The 20,093-nt window shown below is 45.2% G+C and overlaps 1 protein-coding gene and 1 long non-coding RNA gene across 3 annotated transcripts in view; one reads left to right on the top strand and one right to left on the bottom strand.

The window, feature by feature from the left end:
* LOC136794247 (uncharacterized) overlaps window positions 1–5,199 on the top strand; it is a 33,460-nt gene extending 28,261 nt beyond the window's left edge. Inside the window, exon 3 of one of the 2 annotated variants that reach the window (XR_010840701.1) lies at window positions 4,931–5,199. This is a non-coding gene — a long non-coding RNA (uncharacterized lncRNA). Of the gene's footprint in view, window positions 1–3,983 lie in introns of both variants that reach the window. The other variant, XR_010840702.1, reaches the window with a different exon arrangement.
* EIF2B5 (eukaryotic translation initiation factor 2B subunit epsilon) lies at window positions 5,147–14,920 on the bottom strand. Its single transcript, XM_059064036.2, has 16 exons — window positions 14,664–14,920; window positions 13,432–13,556; window positions 12,406–12,591; window positions 12,137–12,314; window positions 11,556–11,636; window positions 11,202–11,279; window positions 10,366–10,678; window positions 9,337–9,482; window positions 8,966–9,107; window positions 8,738–8,839; window positions 8,449–8,556; window positions 8,222–8,312; window positions 7,797–7,920; window positions 6,979–7,104; window positions 6,436–6,546; window positions 5,147–6,260 (listed from the first exon to the last, which is right to left on the bottom strand). Exons 1-16 carry the CDS (start codon window positions 14,865–14,867, stop codon window positions 6,201–6,203), a joined length of 2,175 nt encoding a protein of 724 aa, XP_058920019.1. The 5' UTR covers window positions 14,868–14,920; the 3' UTR covers window positions 5,147–6,200.
* Window positions 14,921–20,093: the final 5,173 nt, after the last annotated feature.

The raw sequence follows: 20,093 nt of genomic DNA, 5'->3' as shown, positions 1-20,093 counted from the left end.
CGCGGCCCCACCCCCGGCTGCCGCCGAGCCGCGCTGGCCTCGCGGCAGATGGCCTGGCCCTCGGCCGTACCCCGCAGACACCCCCGCCCAGCCACGGGGCGGTGCTCAGCTCCTGCGTTCTGGTCCCAGGCCCAGAGGGGAGCGTGGCGGCGGTCGCCTACGCCCCCGAGGATGGAAGGGCAGATCTCTCCAGCCCGCGTTCCTGGACTCTTCAAGGCCCTGGCTCCGGACCCAAGGGGGATCGGCTGCTTCTCTCAGCTGGGGAGGGATGTAATGTAGGGGTCGCCTTGCTTTCTGAGAAGGGACGGGGGGCGCGGTTTTGACCATGTATCGCTGGAGAAAAGGGACCTCGACATGGCCTTTTAGGGTCTGTTGAGAAGCATAGCTGCTATCACTGAGTCTACCAAACAACTCCTTAAGGTCAGAACAAGATCGAGTTGATTCCTTCTTATAACTTCAGTACCTAGGTGTAAAGCAGTGGTTTAATAAATGGGTTGAATGCAGAATGAGTACAGGAATGAAGATGCGTGTGAGACTGGGACATTAAGTCTCAAGCCAGAACTATAACAGGGGAAGGAGTAATATGGGTGGTCAGAGAAGCCTCTTCCATTTGAGTTAATACCTAGAAGTAATGAGGAAGCAGCTATAAGAAGGCCTGGTCTGGGGGAAGAGCATTCTAGGCAGAGGGCACAGCGAAGTATAAAGGCCCAAGGCGAGAATAAACTTGCCAAATTTAAGGAACAAAAAGAAGGCCATTGTGACTACAATGATAGGGGTAAATGAGGCTGTAAAGGTAGACTGGCACCAGACCACATAGGTCCTTTTAGGCCACAGTAACAAATATGGGCTTCTCCCACTCCATTTTGTATACTGTTGCCAAATTAGCATTTCAAGATGAAGGACCTCTTTCACATGCCTCTTCAACTCAGAAACCTCTCCACATTCCGAAATGCCTTCCAAATATCCTTAGCATGATATTTAAAGCTCTCCATAATCTAACCTCTACCTACCTTTACAGCTTTTTTTTCATTATATCCTGACTAAAGTTTTGACTTAAGCAATTCAACCTACTTGCCAGCCCCTGTACACACCTTGTTTATTTCATACCTTTCCCTCTACTTTAAAACGTCATCAAAGTAATGTGTGCAGACAATTATTAAGAAAACTTACAGCAGCCCTGTCTCATTTCCCTCCCCACCCCCACCCGTGTACTTTTTTTTAGCTCATATTATTTGATATATGCATTCTAGACATTACTTATTGATTTCCAATTTTGATTGATGGATTTACCTTTCTTCCACCTCCCCCTAACCTCTTAAAATTACAAGATCACAGTTTTTGGATAAGATAATATAGTACTTATATTACTTATAAGATAATATAGTATTGACATTTTGACTATGAATAAACGCTTCCTTTACGTTTCCTCCTGGCATAATCATTTTTTAAAAAAATTAACTTTTGGCTCCCTTGGGTCTTCGTTGCTGCGCGCAGGCTTTCTCTAGTTGCTGCGAGCTGGGGCTACTCTTCCTTGCAGTGTGTGGGCTTCTCATTGTGGTGGCTTCTCTTATTGCAGAGCATGGGGTCTAGGCGCGTGGGCTTCAGTAGCTGTGGCTTCTAGGCTCTAGAGCGCAGGCTCAGTAGTTGCAGCGCACATGCTTAGTTGCTCTGCGGCATGTGGGATCTTCCTGGACCAGGGCTCAAACCCGTGTCCCTGCACTGGCAGGTGGATTCTTAACCACTGCGCCACGAGGAAGTCCCAGCATTAATCATTGACTTGCTTTTTCATTTTTTTTTTTCTATAGTGTACCTATCATTAAATCTTTCCACATAATCCAATAGGTTCTCAATTCATATTTTACTCATTCAGTCAAATGTATTAGATAATCCGTTTTCTTTCCTGGGGGCTTCCATTCCATTGCTCTGGTCTGCACTGCTGGCTGTCTCAGCCTGTGAACAGCTGTCATCCTGGGACATCTCTGCATCATTCTCAGAACTCCCTTTACCTCTCCTCTGTGTTGGATCCCAGTTCCTTGGATACTTTACTCCTTTGTTCAGTAAGGCACATCCTTTGGTAGTTCCCCTTGAAAGCTTGGGAAATAAAAACTTGTGGCGGAGGGAACTATAATGGAAAAGAATCTGAAAAAAGTATATATTGATATAAAACTGAATCACTTTGCTGTACACCTGAAACTAACACAGCATTGTAAATCAACTATACTTCAATAAAAAGTTGTTTTGAAAAAAAAATTTTTAATTTGGGGAGAAACTTGAAAAGATGAAAGTATGATTCTGAGTTGAAAGTAATTTTCCTTCAGAATTCTGAAAGCATCACTCCATTGTCTTCTGGCTTCCAGCGTTGCTATTTAGTGATCAGTATGATCTCTTTCCTAGGCACTTAAGTTTTTAATTCTTTGTCTTTAGGAAGTTCTCTTTATCCCTGGGGTTCTCAGATTTCTTGGTGATGTGCCTTGGTGCTCATTCACTGTGCTAGGCATTGGGCCAGCCCTACCCATCTAGAAATTCAACAGTATTTTCTTGAATTATTTAATAACCACTACCATTTTTCCTTTCTTTCTGCAACTCCTGTTAGATGTTGTACCTTCTGGATTGATCCTTTTATCTTTTTCTCCTTTATCATCCATTTCATTTTATTTTCAAATGATTTCACCTTTTGTAAGATTTTCTTAACATTATTTCCAAACTTTCCCCTATCCAATTGTATAGGTAAAATATTCACAATTAAAAATTCAATAAGTATATAAGGATGGACATATAATTTCCCTCCTATTTGGTTCTGTAGTCCTCCAGTTCTCAGCAGGAAAAGAAAATTCATAGTTTTTTAATTTCTAAGGGCTCTTTTGTTCTCTAATTCTTCCTTTTCATAGCACTTTATTCATAGACACAATATTTTCCCTGAGTTTTGAGAATTATAGCCTTTTCCCCCCCTAAACTTTTCAAAAAGCTCCCTACTTTGTCAGTTTCCTTGGTTTCAATTTTCTGTTTGTTTTGCTCTCTGCCTTTCATATGTTGGAAGTTTCTTCAAATGTTTGGTGGCCTTTAACAGTCTATTTACATGTAAGAGTGAGACATTAAAAATCTGTTTGGAAGTTCTGTCCATGTACACAGGCTTATTAACTAACAGCTTCAGTGTACGGTGAGTGGTGAGTGGAGGAAAGATGGCTTTTTTTTTTTTGAAACAAAATTATAAGTATTTGTAGGCCTTTTGTCTGCAATTATTTAGTCAGTTTTGGCCTGGGGGTATAAGCCAGTGTGTGGTGACATTCAGAGCTCTACCACTCATATACTTTCATTAAATCCCTCATTTTCAATCTAGCCCCTCAATCCCATCCCCACCATGTCTCCTATCGAATCCAGAGGTTCTAAAGATTTATTTTCCCTGAGGTTCTGAAATTTCGTGGTGTTACTTTGTTCATTATGCTGGGCACTCATGGGCTCTTGTCAGTGTAGAAACTCATGACCTTTGGGTTTAGGAAACCTTCATAAATATTTCTCTGAAAATTTCCTCCCCACCATTTATCCAGACTAGATCTCCCATTTCTTGCAGAGAAGTAGGGGTAATCACTTGGTTGGATCAGATAAAGTGGGGACCTGGGGGAGCTTTTTCTCATACAGATCTTTGTCTGATTCTCCTCCATTCCACCCCCAGTTCTCAGCCCCAATCCTTACCCCCCTCTGCTGAGCCTTTTCTGGGTTCAGAAGGGCACACTCGTTTGCTTCTTGTTAATAACCACCTCAGCAGGTAGAGTTCATCTCATTCTGCTCTGCTAGGTCAACTTTCACCCTTCCATTTATTTTTTTTTCACAAAATGTTGATGTCTCTCATTCATTGTTGTCACTTTGTTTTCCCTATCATTGAGTCATGTGCCTTTTTTGAAGAATTCCTTTGTTACCATTTGAAAGTGGTTTTGGAGTAAAAAGCTCATGAGTTTTTTTTTTCTTTTTTTTGGGCCGCTCTGCAGCACAAGGGATCTTAGTTCCCCGACCAGGACCAGGGATCGAACTCGTGGCCCCTGCAGTAGAAGCATGGTGTCTTAACCACTGGACCACCAGAGAAGTCCCCAAAGCCCATGTGTTTAATCTGCCATATTTAAATGGAAACCCTTTGCTTTGCTCATAATGTACCCTCTACCCTTTTTATTTTTTAGGCCACTCAAGTGTCACAATCCTGTAAGCCTTCCCTAATCACTGCAACTAGAAGGAATATTTTCCTCCTAAAAAGTTCTATAGGCCACTTCTGATCTCTGCCACCAATCAGGTATAAATCAGAGGTACCCTACAGCTGCTTGTATTTAACTGCCCCTATTAGGTCCATGCCATAACCTTCATATGCTCTCTAGTCACTAGGTCCTGTATTTGACAAAGGAGAAACTGAAATTTACTGAATAAGAAAAGTAAGTTAAGCCAAACCTTGGCCAGCCTGTTTTTCCCTCTTTAGAAATACTGAGTAATGCCCCTTCATACCCCTGAGTACAGTTCAGTATCCCCTTCCTCATCTTACTCCTTTCCACTCAACTGAAATGAAGAAAGGCAACCATTTTACCCCAGGAGGGCCACTTGTTACCAAAGATATCTGCCACAGTTTAAGTGTTAACAGAGTAAGGTTTATAGGAAAGCAACAAAGAGCTCAAAAAGATGAGATCGAAGGGCCTGTCTCACGTTTGAGGTTAAAGGAGACAATACAGGTGACAAATTCCAGCTCTAGAGTCCAATAACAAATCCTTGCTCTATCAATTACCAGTTACGGGACCTCTATGAACTTCAGGCTGTTCATCTGAAAATGGGGATAAGACCTACTTCATAGGGCTGATGTGAAGGTTAACTAAAATAACACATGAAAAGTATTTAGCAAAATGCCTGGGGACTTTCCTTGGTAGTCCAGTGGTAAAGAATCTGTCTTCCGATGCAGGGGACGCAGGTTTGATCCCTGGTTGGGGAACTAAGATCCCACATGCCTCAGGGCAACTAAGCCTGTGTGCCACAACTACTGAGCCCACACTCCTCAACTAGAGAGCCCACGTGCTCTGGAGCCTGCACCACAACTAGAGAGAGAAGAAACCCGCATGCCACAACTAGAGAGAAGCCCGCACGCCGCAACGAAAGATCCTGCACGCCACAACTAAGATCTGATGCAGCCAAAAATAAATAAATAAATAAATAAACGTATATTTTAAAAAATGTCTGTCATGCAGTAGATACTCTCTCAATATTAGGGGACAGCCCATTTCACAGGTTCTTCCTCTGTTCTTAGGCTATCCATTGCTGGCTTGGGGTTGTATTTGCCTCTGGGGGCACTTTCCCTTCATTGAGACACTGAATATGCTGAAGGAAAAAGAATTCTGGATTATGAGGCTCAAGTCCTTAGCTTTACCCCTCAAGAGTCATGAGACTTTGAGCAAATTCTCTTATCTATAAGATGAAAAGTAGCCCAGCTTCCCTGACAGTAGTACTGGATCAAATGGACAAAGCATGTGACAGACTGGCAGTGGTTAATGGACTTTACATATGCTTGGCATCATCACCCTCTGACAGAAAAGTGTTCGGACTAGGACTCTCCACGGAACTAGGTTCAGGCACACCACTCCAGGACCACAAATTGGCCTACAAAGTCTGGAAAAGAATCTAGGCCCTCTACCACCATGGCCATGGCAATGGTCAACTAGCGAGGCACCACAGTCCCACCTAGTGGCCATAACACCCCTCTTCTCCCTCTCCACCAGGTGTTAAGAAAGGATACCACATCAGAGGTTGAGAACTCTTTGTTGACCTACTTCAACTGCTGATCAGTCAGAGTTGGAGAGAAACCAAATATACCCCTCTCTGTTTTTTAATATTAACAAATACAAGCAACAGAGAGGGCCAACTGCTCTCTGCTGTTCCCTGAGGGGAAACCAGAACACAAAGCTGTTCCTCTTGCCTTCCTCTAACTGCAGGGCCTGCCTAGCTCCTCCTTAGGCAGAGTTGTTATCCAGCCCAACTTCCCTCATCTCAACTCCCCAGTCAGGATGGGAGGCACATGGCTGCTGGCGGTGGGAAGAATACTGTAGTTCCAGCCTCTGCTCCTTTAAGTCTCAGCTCAGATGGTGGTCACTCATCCTTCTGCAACTAGCCTCTCACTTGCCCTGGCCCAGAAACCAGGAGGGCAATCAACCACACCCATAGGAGCAGGTAGTGCGACTTCAGTCATCTTCAGATGACTCCTCTTCTGCCTCTTTTAGCCACTGGATGAACCTCTGCAGCTGTAAGGAAGCAGAGCGGAGAGCTACTGAGAGAGGGGCACATAACCCTCCTTTTCTCCTTAGCAGATAAACAGCTCTAACAACCAGAGTCCCAGGGACCAACCACCTGCACTCTAAGGCCAGGAGCCAGGGAACCAGGCCACCACTGCAGTGACAGGAAGGCAGCCTGACTTACCTGCTGGTTCTTGCGCAACTGCCGGCCCTTGTCAGTTGTATCCCTTTGGCTGAACCAGCTCAGGATTGTTTCCTCAGCCAGGATCTCCAGCTGGTAGAAAGCCATCAGTACCTGCAGAAGGCCAGCAGAGGAGATGAGATCTCAGGGGCCTTGCAGGGTTCAGTGAAACATAATGGATAACAGAGGAAGAGGAGGCAAGATCTAGTGCCTCTCTACCAGGCCCTCAGCCTCCTTCTACACACGGAGCAGCCTCCTCCAAAACAGATAAGAATGAGCTGTTCACTCTGATACTGGAATGGGTCTGACTTCTGGAACTATTGCTGGGTAGTGCTTTGCACATTCCCAGGGCAACCTCCAAATGGTTGCCTTACTAGTTTGGCTCCAAGCTGTACTATCCCAGCAATAAGCACAACACTAGGGGTGGATGAAGCTGTCAACCAAACTCCATACGGATTCATGTCAGTCTATTTTGTGTCTCCATGGAGGTCACCAAGGCCTGTTTCAAATTAAATGCAGGACTGTGGGGCTTGAGGTGGTATTCACCTTGGCCATGGAAGTACTAAGAGCTTCATGCTCCAGGAAGAAGTCCTCAATGGCTGCCAATGCTTCCAAATGATCAGCTGCACGCTTTATGTAGTTCCTAAAAACAGGGCTCCAGGTCTTGAGCAACTGTGGAAGAAAGGAGAAGTTGCAATATATTCCTGAGCATGCACCTACACCTGGACAGCAAAGAAAATTAATACTGATAACATGGGTCTTTCAAGACAAGACGGGGAGTTCCCTTGTAGTATAGTGGTTAGATTTTGGCACTTTCGCTGCCATGGCCCAGGTTTAATTGCTGGCTGGGGAACTGAGATCCTGCAAGTCACATGGCAAGGTCAAAAATTAAAAAAAAAAAAAGACAAGAGGGAGATGATACAGGCCCTGTGGAATTATGTCAGAGGGACTTGGGAGTGCTGGTAGTCAGGATTGGGGAAAAAGAAATTTCCTAGGGAAGGTGAAGAGGGTCAGATGCTGCAGGCTCCCTCAGAATACCTGTTTCCAGCCTAAAGGTTCACCTCATTCTGGGTCAAACAGACAGTATGACAGTCCAGGTCTATTCTGGGTATACCTTCGGGGTCTAGTACCATCTGAATACTGGAATCTCAAAGGCCACTCAGTATTGAACCTAACTTGACTCCCCTGGACCAGCCAAACCTGCTCTAGAACCTCATCTGTGTCCAGAGGCAAGGAGAAAGGAACCACAAGTAACATATATCTCACAAGACCTTCTACTACTGATTTCCTTTAAAGTCAAGCCCAGTAAGGATGTACACCTGTCTCCACCCAACCCCTTGTACCCAGCCCCAATCTTTGCTTACGGGAATCAGCAGGGCACAGTAGCGGTTTGGGTCGAGTGGGGAATCCGTGTGTTGCAGGGGGAACTCCAGGACCACATGGTTCAGCACCTGCATCACCTCCTTCAGGCTTATGTTGTAGGCGTACCTGTGGGGCAACAGGGGTGACACCAGGGCCTTCATTGGCCCTTTCAGCATACTGTAGGACTATGACTTTGGCAGGACACTGGGGGAGAGAAAGTCAAATGGAACAACATGGAAAGAGGGGGTTTTGGAAGGAGAAAGTCTATGCTGAGGCAAAAACATAACGTTCTCCTTGCTCCAAATGCTACCGGCATTGTCCAGTTGGGATGTCGAGGGAATAGGTTCCTATTTGGAGAAGTAGGAGAGAACCTACACCTGCCTGGGATTACCCCGAGGAGAAGAAAATAAGGAGGAGCTGCTCTTACTTGAGAGAGTTGATCTCTAGGACTAGATTGTCACAAGAAATGTTCTCCTCCTTGCCCCGCTGTAGAGTTCCCAGGACTTCATTCTGGAACACTAAAATCGAAGCAAGAGTAAGTTCATGGGCCAATATCACTCCAGGATGCTTTAAGTCATCCAGTTCTGACTTTATGCCCAACCAAACTGGAGGTTTTCCTCTTTTGTCCCAGACACTGCTCTCCTGGCCACTTACCTTTGATGTCATCCATCTGTGGGGAGCCTGCCCGGCTATCTAGCTCTTCAGAATCCATACTTCGCTCACTTTCAGCTTCACTCTCTTCTTCCATGTTGATTTTGAGTCCTGAGAATCCATAAAGAGTGAGAAAAGAGAAACATATTGAAAGAGCCATTGACAGACAGCAATATATCTGCTCTGTCTGCATAAATAAAGTAATGAACAAGTAGTCTGATTCTGAAGTGTTCAATCTCCCTCAAAATAATCTGATCTAGAAGGTGGGTGGCAGTAGTAAGGCTTAGCTCACCCCACAGATTCTGCCGTAGTTCCTCCTCTTCCTCCATGTTCATGCCTGCCATTTTCCAGAGGTAGCCCTGGCCTGCAACTCCGACTTCTGCTGGATTGTAACCTGGAAAAGGCATGGATCTTTAGCAAAGGCCCAGTAGAAGCACCAACCCCTTAGAGGGAAACACTGGTTTTTCTATGGGGCAGAGAGACACACAGATAGATGCCCCACACCTGCTGAGCCTCACACCTTTCAGCTTCACTTTCTCCTTTTCTTGGTCAGCCCCAGAATCATCACTGAACTGACCATCATCCTCATCATCCTCTGCATCTGGAGGGTGCAAAGAGATCACCGAGCCCTCAGGCAGCGTGATATCTGGGCCTACCACCACCTGGAGGAGAAAAAAGGAGTGGGTGGCACAGACTGATTAGTGTGTTGGGGAAAAGTACATCCTGAAAATCAGAGTGACTTTTTTTTAACCAAGCCAAGTAGAAGGCAAATGAAACCACTGGATTGGGACTCTCAATTCAGGCTGGAATGGGTGGACATAAGGCCCCTTTCTGGCTCAGCATAACCACCACTCAACTTGGGGCCTATATGCAGTGTGGAACGGGTCTTACCTGGGAAGTGAGGACACAGCGTGGCTTCAGGATAACTTTTTCCTTGACCTCAGCATTGTCACAGAGCACAGACTGACGGATCTGTGCTCCAGCAGCCACTCGGACGCCCTGCCATAGGAAGGCCTCGTCCAGCACCACATTATCACCTGGCTCAGGACGGAAGGATTCCTGGTGACTCAGGGCCCCAATTCCAGACCAGGGCCGTCTGTGGAGAATTGGGCTGACTGACATCAGCACAGCTCCCACCCAGCTCTACTACTCCATCCCCAATTCACCAGGAATACCCTCTCCCTCTCTAAGCTTGGGCCAGAGACACCTGACTACCCTCCACCAGGTTTACAACAATTACAGACTATATACTGGACTTAAGAACCTAAGAACCCTTAAGATTTCTGGGGACCCCTTGAGCTCAAGAACCGGATTAGAATTAAATCCATGCCTAAAAGTAGAACCAAATTATTCCACCTCTTCTTGTACATTTTAGAATTAGAATCTTATTGTTGTTCTTTTAAAGGGGTGGTTCCATTAGAAGCATCACTTTCTTATAACCAAAGCGAGTTACTAAGACTAGAAAGAACACTGGACTTAAAATCAGAACACTCAGATTCAAGTCCCAGCACTGTCTCTTATTAGCTAGGATGCTGGGTGAGACAACCTTACAGCTTTTTTGTTTATCTATAAACTTATCTATAAATAATACCTACCTCACAAGGTTTTTAACAATGTATGCAGAAGCCCTTTGTAAACTGCAATGCATTAAAGAGATGTTATTGTTGCATGTTAATTACCCAGTTGGTCCTGAATGTGAATATAGGGTACCCTGGAATGTGAAGAGTCACCCAATAACAGGCTCACAGGCCACAAATTAAATATCACTGTTTTTACATCCCTATTTCTTCCTTTATTAAGGCAGCCACTCTAGTTCCTTATTCTCTAGGACTATCCCTCTGTATCCTTTTCTGGAGACATGGGGTTTCCCCAGGTTCCTGCTCCTAGGATGGCCAGCTGGACCTCCCCACCTGTACTCACCAATGTGACAGCCAGGGCCAATGACACTGTTGGTGATGGAACAATTGCTGCCAATGACAGTGCCAGAGCCCAGGAGCACATTTTCCTCCAGTATGCTGCCATGACCCAGGCTGACCTCAGGCCCTCGGTAGATGTTGTGTCGGGAATGAGTGCAGCTTTGGGTCGTGCTGTCAGTGAAGTTCGCCTCTGGGGTGAGAGGGTAGACCCATCGGCGGATGACATCAGCGCAGATAGCAGCATACATGTGTAGGTTGGAGACCCGGGCACCATATTCCTTAGTTGTCACATGCATGTGGATCTGGTTTCCTAAGATCTGAATGAGGAGAAAAAAAGAGAAGGTCACCCAAGCAAGCAAGAGAGAAAGAACATCCCAGGTATAATTCTATTCTAACTTTCTTAAGTTTCCTACTGCCTCTCAATGTCACAGCCAAGTGGCCTGAGACTTTTCTCTGTATACTGCTTCCCTCTCCTCTCCAGCTCTTTTCCTTCCTCCTAAGGTTTAACAAAACATAAAAGGGGACCAAAACTCCCCCAACCCTGCCCAAGGGAAAACAAACTTTCACATTATGTGTAATGGTGGATGCTCATGTTTTTAGCAGTTAATCTGTTGATCTTGAGATGTTTTTAGCATGTCACTGGTGGTCAGATGGTATTGGGGATCTGCCAAAACCCACAAATGAATCTTTTGCTTTTGTGTGTCAGTAGGGTCTATTGTGCCCTAAAAATGGGCAGAATAAAAAAGCAAATGGAGAGAGAAAAAAAAGGGGACCAAATTTATCAGCGTTGAGATAAAATCACAGCCTTCTTCTAAAGAGGCATAGGGAGCCTTTTCTTACCTCCTCATTTACTAACAGGCCTCGCACAAAGTCATCTCGAGTTTGGTAGTCGAAGTTGTCTGTAAAGAGTTGAGCCACCTGTGTGGGGAAGTCAGAGGGGGCCAAGGTTAAGCACTATTCTCTGGAAGCAAACACAAGCCCTCCCAGAGACCTATCAGACACTATGACAGCAGGATATGGGCCACAATCCCAAAAAAGTCTGCCAATGAGATACTGGGGTCAAGACGATAGCACCTATTTGCTGTAGATAAGAGAAAGAAAGAGAAGAAATATACCCTGGCCTTTTAAGGGGGTGATAACACACCCTCAGAGTTCTACTCTTTGGATGTGCAGCCTTGGCCCTAAGGAGCTCACCTGAGGAGAGCAGATGCTGATATGACAATCAAGTAAATCATAGCGAATCTCCACTCCATCTCCACTGCCCTGGAACAAGCTCTGTGGGGAGAAGTTACAAGGACTTTATTATTATTTTTTAAAAAATAAATTTGTTTATTTTATTTTTGGCTGCGTTGGGTCTTCATTGCTACATGTGGGCTTTCTCTAGTTGTGGCGAGCGGGGGCTACTCTTTGTTGCAGTGCGCGGGCTTCTCATTGTGGTGGCTTCTCTTGTTGTGGAGCATGGGCTCTAGGCGTGCGGGCTTCAGTAGTCGCAGCACATGGGCTCAGTAGTTGTGACTCACGGGCTCTAGATCGCAGGCGCAGTAGTTGTGGCTCACGGGCTCTAGAGCGCAGGCCCAGTAGTTGTGGTGCATGGGCTTAGTTGCTCTGCGACATGTCGGATCTTCCTGAACCAGGGCTCAAACCCGTGTCCCCTGCATTGGCAGGTGGATTCTTAACCATTGTGCCACAAGGGAAGTCTCTACAAGGACTTTAACTCATCTCTCCTGCTGAAGCCTGTCACTTTCCCACCTCGAGGACCCCAGATACCCACACACCAGAGGAAAAGAAAAACGTCGGAGGCCTTGGGTCTTCTGGAAATGGAGCACCCGGTTTGTGGCACTATCCACAGCCACTACCACGCTGTCCTCATGGCAACGAGTTGGGTGGCTGGGGGATGACTCCTTGAAGATCATCGTCATCACAGATACATTTTTTTCCAGCTTCCGCCTTAACCTGTAAAGGATAGGAGGGAGAGAGTTGCAAAAAAGCAGTCTTAGGGCTCTGCTGGTCCCAAACCTCATCTCTACCGTTTTCCCATCCTGACCTGTGTTCTTCCAGGGCTCTGGTAATATTGATGTTTGAGATGACATCCCCATACACCAGAAGGAAGTCAGAGCGCACCAAGGCCTTAGCATCAACATCACGAAGAATATCCCCCAGTGATCTATATAGCTCTGACGTAATTATTCGAACCACGTTGAGGGAGGTAGGGCGGCACCACTTGGATTTTCTAAAGGAAGGGAGGTGAGGGGGATGAGTAAACCAAGCATAAAGATAATGCAGAGCTTCCCTATTTTTTCCCCCCATTCAACATTCACACTCCTTTGCTATGGCTTTTTTGGGGTTCCTGCCAGCATCCTCGACTTCAAAGAGGTTTATGAACTATAATTAATGGTTTCAGCATAGTCTGTCACTAGTCTTGTTTTATGGGCTAGAGAAACATGGCTATTTCCTCTCCATACTCTGACCCCTGTCTCTAAACATGGATTTGAACTGAAAATCCCGCTGAGACTTAGGTTATACAAAGTATCCTGGGAACACACATTTCATGCCACTTTTCTCCTTCTAAAGCTCATACCAAATTTAGGAGCTGTTTGATGGAGACCATGCTAATATCCTAGTCTTTATTTCCTAAGCTTCCATAAATCCTGAGATTCACTCTTTTTCAAAAACACTTTGCTAAACATTTGTTAAGTGTTTACTATGTGCGTGGTACTAAGCTAGGCACCAGGAATACAAAGATGAGGAAGAGCTCAATATTTAGAAGCTCAGTGGAAAAACAAAGATATTACACTTGTAACTTGCATATTGGAGCCACTAAATAAAAAGCAAAACCCACTGGGTCCAACCTTTGTAAATGAGATTCAGAAAAAATCCAAATGCTATTCTTTAATCTTTGTCACAGCTTCATCTGCTCACTTCCTAAGTGAAGAGAATGCCCTTAGACCTTATGATGGGATCCAAACAGACACATTTTTCTCTCTCATAATCTCCTCTAATTTAGTTATATCCATCCTAAGGAAACTGGGAAAAAATGGTGAAACATGGAAAGAAAAGTGCAGAGCCTTACAATAAATGTTCCTTGATTTGAGCAGCCTTCCAGCAACAAAAGACAAAGGTTTCCTGTACACCAGTGGCAGTCAGAAATTCCAGAGTGTAGTCAATTAGCGCTACATTGGCCAGGGGCAAGAGGACCTGAGGGTAGGAGGCGAAAAAAAGTCATGAGGGTCCTCTGAGTATCATTCTTTCCCCCATTTCAACCACAATTTTCACTCCTGTAAAAGTATTTTCAAACACTAGTTTTACTTTACCTTTCCTATTTAAAACTAATCAGGCTGCTGCCTTTGATGTTCATGGTATACTCTAAACATCAGTCTAATGGGTTGCAGTTTGGATATAGTAAGCATGGAATCTACTTGCTTAGCATGAGACACAGAGCTGGTATAGAACAGCAGACTACCCGTGACAAAGGATAATATAGAAATCAATTACATCTCCAGAAGCTTAAGCACCACTAATGCTTTTTTTCCTATAAAATTTCCTTCTTTGATCCCTTTCTAAGAGTCAGGGGCTAGCCATCCCAATCAACTGTACAAAATAAACAGCCATTAGACTATTTAGAGGGAGTGGGGAGTCAAAGAGGGTTTTTCCTGAACTGAATGCAAGTCCTTTTCTTTGAACTGGGGACTGCTGAATGACCCAGCAATCCCTAGGACTAGCTCAGTCTAGTTCCCCAGTGTCTAGAGAATACTGGGGATGCGGGCAACCAGCCACTGAACCCGTTCTGTTCTCCTTTTGACAGATAACACTAGCTGTCACTAAAACCTGAAAAGAAAAAAAGCACACTGTAAGAGATCCAAAACAGCTGTTACTATGGAATCAGACCAGCCTGCTCTTTTTTTAGGCACATGACCTCCCTTTTGGAGGCAGAAGGAGGTGACAGTCCCTTTCACCTACGAATTTCTCTTTACCTACGGGCGGCGCAGCCTCCTCTTGAGGCACTGAATCCCCGTGTGAAGGCTTCTCACAAGCACTGCTTCTACATTAGCCCCTGCAGGCCTCCCAAACCTGAGGTGGACAGCATTACGAGTGCCCAAATCTGCCAGCCACTCACTTGGTCAGGCAGTCGTCAGGGCTTTAGACGGTCTCTCCGCCTTCCTCCTAACCAGATAAACCCGATTTCTGGGAAAGACAGTGGACACAAGTCCTTCCAGAGCGCGCCTCATTAGGCAGCCGAAAATATAACTTGCTCTAGCTCCGCCACCTCCGGGCCCTCTGGCAGCTTTCGCGCGCGGCGCTCACCCGAGGCTGGTCCTTGGAGATGGGGAAGAAGCGGCGGTTGAAGCTGTCGGCCACCAGAACTGCTTGTAGGGGCGGCGGCGGTTCCTCCTCCGCCCCTCTGGCTGCCCCACCGCCGCCGCCGCCGCTGCCTGCCGGCCCGCTGCCGCTGCGCTTATTGGGCCGACCGGCCACCACACCAGGCGGCGCCACCACAGTGGCCGCCATCTTCTTCTCTCACAGTCACCACTTCCGCTCAGAAACTGACACGGCACGTAGTAGGGGACAAAAAGATCCAGCACTCGAAATGCGAAGCACTAGCGAAGGGAGGGCGGGAGGAGCTGAGTAGAGAGGGATGCGCATGCGTCTCCCCTAGCCCTGCCTGAAGGCTGAACAGCAAGGAGCGCGGCGTGGGGCCCTGAGGCGCTGGTGGCCGCATGTCGAGGCGCCCGGGGTTGGGGTCCTGTGGACTGCAGACTCCATCTCCAAGTATCATCGGCCGTCATTTGTTCGTGAGCAAGCTGAGATTCTTGGGAGATAATGAGACTCGTGGTCTCTGTGAAGCGGCCAGATCCTTTCTGGATGTGTAATCTCTGCCTCGAGCATGTTATAAATTGTGGTCCTCCGTTTTCATTCTCATCACCTAATGTGACCCGGCACCCTGGGGAGCTCAGAACGGAGTCAGACATTCCTTTCCCTCACAGTCTACATAAATACAGAACGTGGAATAGAAGGGAGAGTAGTAATTCTATTAAGCGCTGATCCTGGCGGGGAGTGATACAAGCATTATCGCACTTAGTTCGTCACACATTTCTGAGAGAACATTTTATTCATTCGTTCAACAAACATTTCTTTTTTAAAAAAATTTATTTTTTTATGTATTTTTCTTTGTTACTGGGCGCCGGCTTTCTGTAGTTGTGGAGAGCGGGGGCTTCTTTTGTTGCGGAGCACGGGCTCTAGGCACACGGGCTCCAGTAGTTGTGGCACGTGCGCTCAGTGGTTGTGGCTGGTGGGCCTTAGAGCGCAGGCTCAGTAGTTTTGGCGCACAGGCCCAGCTGTTCCGTGGCATGTGGGATCTTCCCGGGCCAGGGCTCGAACCTGTGTCCCCTTCATTGGCAGATGGATTCTTAACGACTGCGCCACCAGGGAAGCCCCAACAAACATTTCTTCAAGTCTCAGTGGGGTGAAGTTCACCCAGCTAGTAAGTGGAAGAACTGGTGTTGGAACCCGATCCGTATGACATCATAGCTCCACAATCTTTCTGCCATATGTGGATAAAAATTTATTATTTTATGATGTCTTCATTTATTCATTCATTCAGCTTATCAGCATTTATTGAAACTCTACTCTGTGCCTTAATCAGATTGGAAATAAAGGTGGAACCACGAACACTCTAAAGTTGAGGAGGCCTGGAGGATGTAAGCCCGAGTCTTGAGAGGCGCAGCACCAGATGGGGAAAGAGGCAGTGTGGGCTGCAGCGGGTAAACCAGGCCTGCGGAAGTGCGGGACCTTGGGGACGTGGTGGAAGCGAGGTGAGGCAGCTTGGGTGTCCTTTGGTGGACAAGAAACTTGCCAGCAAGGCACCGTGCTCTTCCAGCACGAGAACTATCGAAGTTCCACCATCGATTCCTCAAAGTTTCTGCAAGCGTCGTTACCACCCATGGCCGCGTTGCATGTCTGGATTCGGAGTTCCAAGGGCTGAGGTTTGTTTCCGTCTGGCGGCTGTGGCTTGGCCCGCGTTACTCAGGCACCCTCCTCGTGGGTCCGAGGAGTCTGTCATTTCTTCCCTCTACCAGTTAATGAGAGCGCTGAGCGAAAACTGTTTCTTCAGAATTTTGGAAAATTTAGCCTGGAGAAGGAAAGGCAGAAGGCAACTCAGTAAAAGTATTCAATTAAAATGAGTGTACATTGTAGAAGAAGGTGTTCCACTGTCCTACAAATCCACCGGAAGAAAGAGAAAAGATGGGTGAGTAAACAAACAGGACTAGTAATTTGTGCGAGCACACACACGAGGGGGTTGTGTGGAGGTGTGTTGAGGGTATGGGAAATAGGTCCAACTGTAGAAAATTTTAAATGACTACTGACACCTTTGAAAATGTGAGTGGTAAATCCAGGCCTTGTAATTCTGTAGACAGGTAGCTGGATGGATAAGGTTTTAATGGATGGGTCTTAAGGAGACTCTTTCTCGACCTGTTGTTATTTTCTTTATTTTTTGCTTCAAAACTTAACAACAACAACGAAACAAAAATGGGCAAAGGACTTGAATAGACATTTCTTGAAAGAAGATACACAAATAGCCAGCAAGCACATGGAAGGTGCTTAACATGACTAATCATTAGGTAAGTGCAAATCAAGACTACAGTGAAATATCACCTCATGCTCATTAGGATGACTGTTATCAAAACAAACAAACCAAACCCAAAACCCAAAACCAGAAAGTAAGAGGCATTAGTGAGGATGTGGAGAAATTGGAATCCTTGTGCACTGTTGGTGGGAATGTAAAATGGTACAGGCACTGTGGGAAACTGTATGGTGGTTCTTTGAAAAATGAAACACAGAATTAATATGTGATCCAGCAATTCTACATCTGGATATATACCCCCAAAAAGTGAAAGAGGGGACTCAAACAGATATTTATACATCCATGCTCATAGCAACATTATTCATGATAGTTAAAACATGGAAGCAACCCAAGTGTATGAATAGGTAAGCAAAATGTGGTACCCTAGCATATAATCCCCAGAGCTGGGTTCCATTCCAGTCTCTAGTCATTTACTAGTTGTTTATTCTTGGACAGGTTACTCAATCGCTCTCTGCCTGGACTTCCTCATGTTTGAAATGGGATAATAACAGTACTTACCTCATAAGGTTGAAAGCCCTAGAACACTGTTGACACATTGTCAGTACAATTTAAATATTAGCTAATATAATTATGATGCATTTTTGTCTGCAACTTAATTTTTATTTTAATATATGGTGGAATGTAGACAAACCTAGCTATTTTCAATGATTCCATAGCATTCTGTAGTATGCATATACCATTATTTATCCAACCGTTTCTCAACTGGTAAGCATTCAGAATTTTTTTGCAGTTTTTGCTATTACAAATAATGCTGCAACTAGCATCTTCCTATTGATATCTTTATACATTTGCATTTATTTCTTAGAATTTGTTCTTAAAGGAGAGTGACTGGTTCAAATTGAATTCAATTCCCATGGCAGGGGATATGCTGTTGAACTCACTGGGAAACCTGCTGAGACTTAATTGCTCATGGTGTTATATTACTTAATGGCTATCCATGGAAAATGTGCCATTTTGCCCTGACACTGGCAATGTATGAGAGTGCCTGTTCCCCTACAACTTCACAAACAGAGTGTGTTGTCAACAGTTTGGACTTTCTGTCAATCTATAGGGGAACGAAGTGTAGTTTTAATTTGTATTTCCCTTTTTAAAAAATTTTTTTAATTTTATTTTGATTCTTTCCTCTTTTTTAAAAAAATAATTAATTAATTTATTTATTTTTGGCTGCACTGGGACTTTGTTGTTGCTCGCGGGCTTTCTCTAGTTGCGGGGAGCAGGGACTACCCTTTGTTGCGGTGCGCGGGCTTTTCATTGTGGTGGCTTCTCTTGTTGTGGAGCACGGGCTCCAGGCACGCGGGCTTCAGTAGTTGTGGTTCGCGGGCTCTAGAGCATAGGCTCAGTGGTTGTGGTGCTTGGGCTTAATTGCTCCACTGCATGTGGGATCTTTCCGGACCAGGTCTCGAACTTGCGTCTCCTGCATCGGCAGGCAGATTCCCAACCATTGCGCCACCAGGGAAGCCCTCAATTCTGGTTCTTTTTGTAAATTAATATATTGCCATTAAGGTTTCAAAATGAGTCTTGAATATCACCCAGTCTAGAATGTAAGCTCTGTGAAAATTGGGGCTTTCTGTCTGTTTTAGTCACTACTGTATCCCAGGTCTAGAAGAGTACCTGGCACATGGCACATGCTTAATAAATATTGGCTGAATGAATGACTGGTTGTTGCCAGTCAGTAAGTGAGAATCTCGTCAACTTTAGACAAATAAGTAGAAGTAATTTCAGGCTCCTCCAAGCTGAGGCTTATGTTTTTTTTGTTTTGTTTTTTAAATTGTGGTAAAGTACACATAACATAAAATTTACCATCTTAACCATTTTTAGGTGTACAGTTCAGTGCTATCAAGTACATTCACATTGTTGTGCTACCATCACCACCATCCATCCACAGAACTCTTTTCATGTTGCAAAACTGAAGCTCTGTATCCATCAAACAATAATTTTCCATTCTCTTCTCTCCTCAAGCCTGACAACCACCATCCTACTATCTGTCTACATGATTTTGACTACTCTAAGTACCTCATATAAGTAGAATCAAACAATATTTGTTCTTTTGTGCCTAGTTTACTTCACTTAGCATGAAAGAATGCTAAGTGAAATAATGCTTAGCATGAAATGTCCTCAAGTGTCATCCATGTTGTAGCACACATCAGAATTTCCTTCCTTTTAAAGGCTGAGTCATATTCCACTGTATGTATACACCACATTTTACTTATCCATTCATCTGTTAATGGACACTTGGGTTGCTTCCATGTTTTAGCTATTGTGAATAATTCTGCTCTGAACATGAGTGTATAAATACCTGTTTGAGTCCCTGCTTTCACTTTTTTGGGGTATATATCCAGAAGTAGAATTGCTGGATTGCATAGTTTAATCTTAAACCACCATACTGTTTTCCAGCACCTGTACCATTTTACATTCTGGCCTACAGTGCACAAGGGTTCAAATTTCTCCATATCCTCACCAATGCTTGTTATTTTCTTTGAAAAAACTTTTATTTTATAATGTCCAGCCTAATCGGTGTGAAGTGGTATCTCACTGGGGTTTTTTTTTTTTTTCTTTGCCGTACACGGGCCTCTCACTGCTGTGGCCTCTCCCGTTGCAGAGCACAGGCTCCGGACGCGCAGGCTCAGCGGCCATGGCTCACGGGCCCAGCCGCTCCACGGCATGTGGGATCTTCCCGGACCGGGACACGAACCCGTCTCCCCTGCATCGGCAGGCGGATTCTCAACCACTGCACCACGAGGGAAGCCCCTCACTGGGGTTTTGATTTGCATTTCTCTAATGACTAGTGATGTTGATCATCTTTGCATGTACTTATTGACCATTTGTCTATTTTCTTTTGAGAAATGTCTATTCAAGTCCTTTGCCCTTTTTAAAATCAGTTTTGTTGGGACTTCCCTGGTGGTCCAGTGGCTAAGACTCTGTACTCCCAATGCAGGGGGCCTGGGTTTGATCCCTGGTCAGGGAACTAGATCCTACATGCCGCAACTAAGAGTTTGCATGCTGCAACTAAACATCCTGCACGTGGCAACAACGATTCCACGTGCTGCAACTAAGACCCGACGCAGACAAATAAATAAATAAATATTAAAAAA

The sequence above is a fragment of the Kogia breviceps genome, chromosome 5 (assembly GCF_026419965.1).
Source record: "Kogia breviceps isolate mKogBre1 chromosome 5, mKogBre1 haplotype 1, whole genome shotgun sequence".
NCBI classification, from domain to species: Eukaryota; Metazoa; Chordata; class Mammalia; order Artiodactyla; family Physeteridae; genus Kogia; species Kogia breviceps.
The sequence above is the reverse complement of the archived record's forward strand: the minus strand, read 5'-3'. Positions and strand labels throughout refer to the sequence as shown.

Bases quoted from the DNA above. Each gene is read 5' to 3' on its own strand.
- EIF2B5 (XM_059064036.2), bottom strand. From the start codon at position 14,867: ATGGCGGCCACTGTGGTGGCGCCGCCTGGTGTGGTGGCCGGTCGGCCC. The intron at 8,557-8,737 runs GTGAGCTAAGCC...ATGGATTCTCAG, and splicing joins ACTACGGCAGAATCTGTGGG to GACTCAAAATCAACATGGAA. The intron at 7,105-7,796 runs GTAAGCAAAGAT...TTTCTTCCACAG, and splicing joins ACTGTGCCCTGCTGATTCCC to TTGCTCAAGACCTGGAGCCC.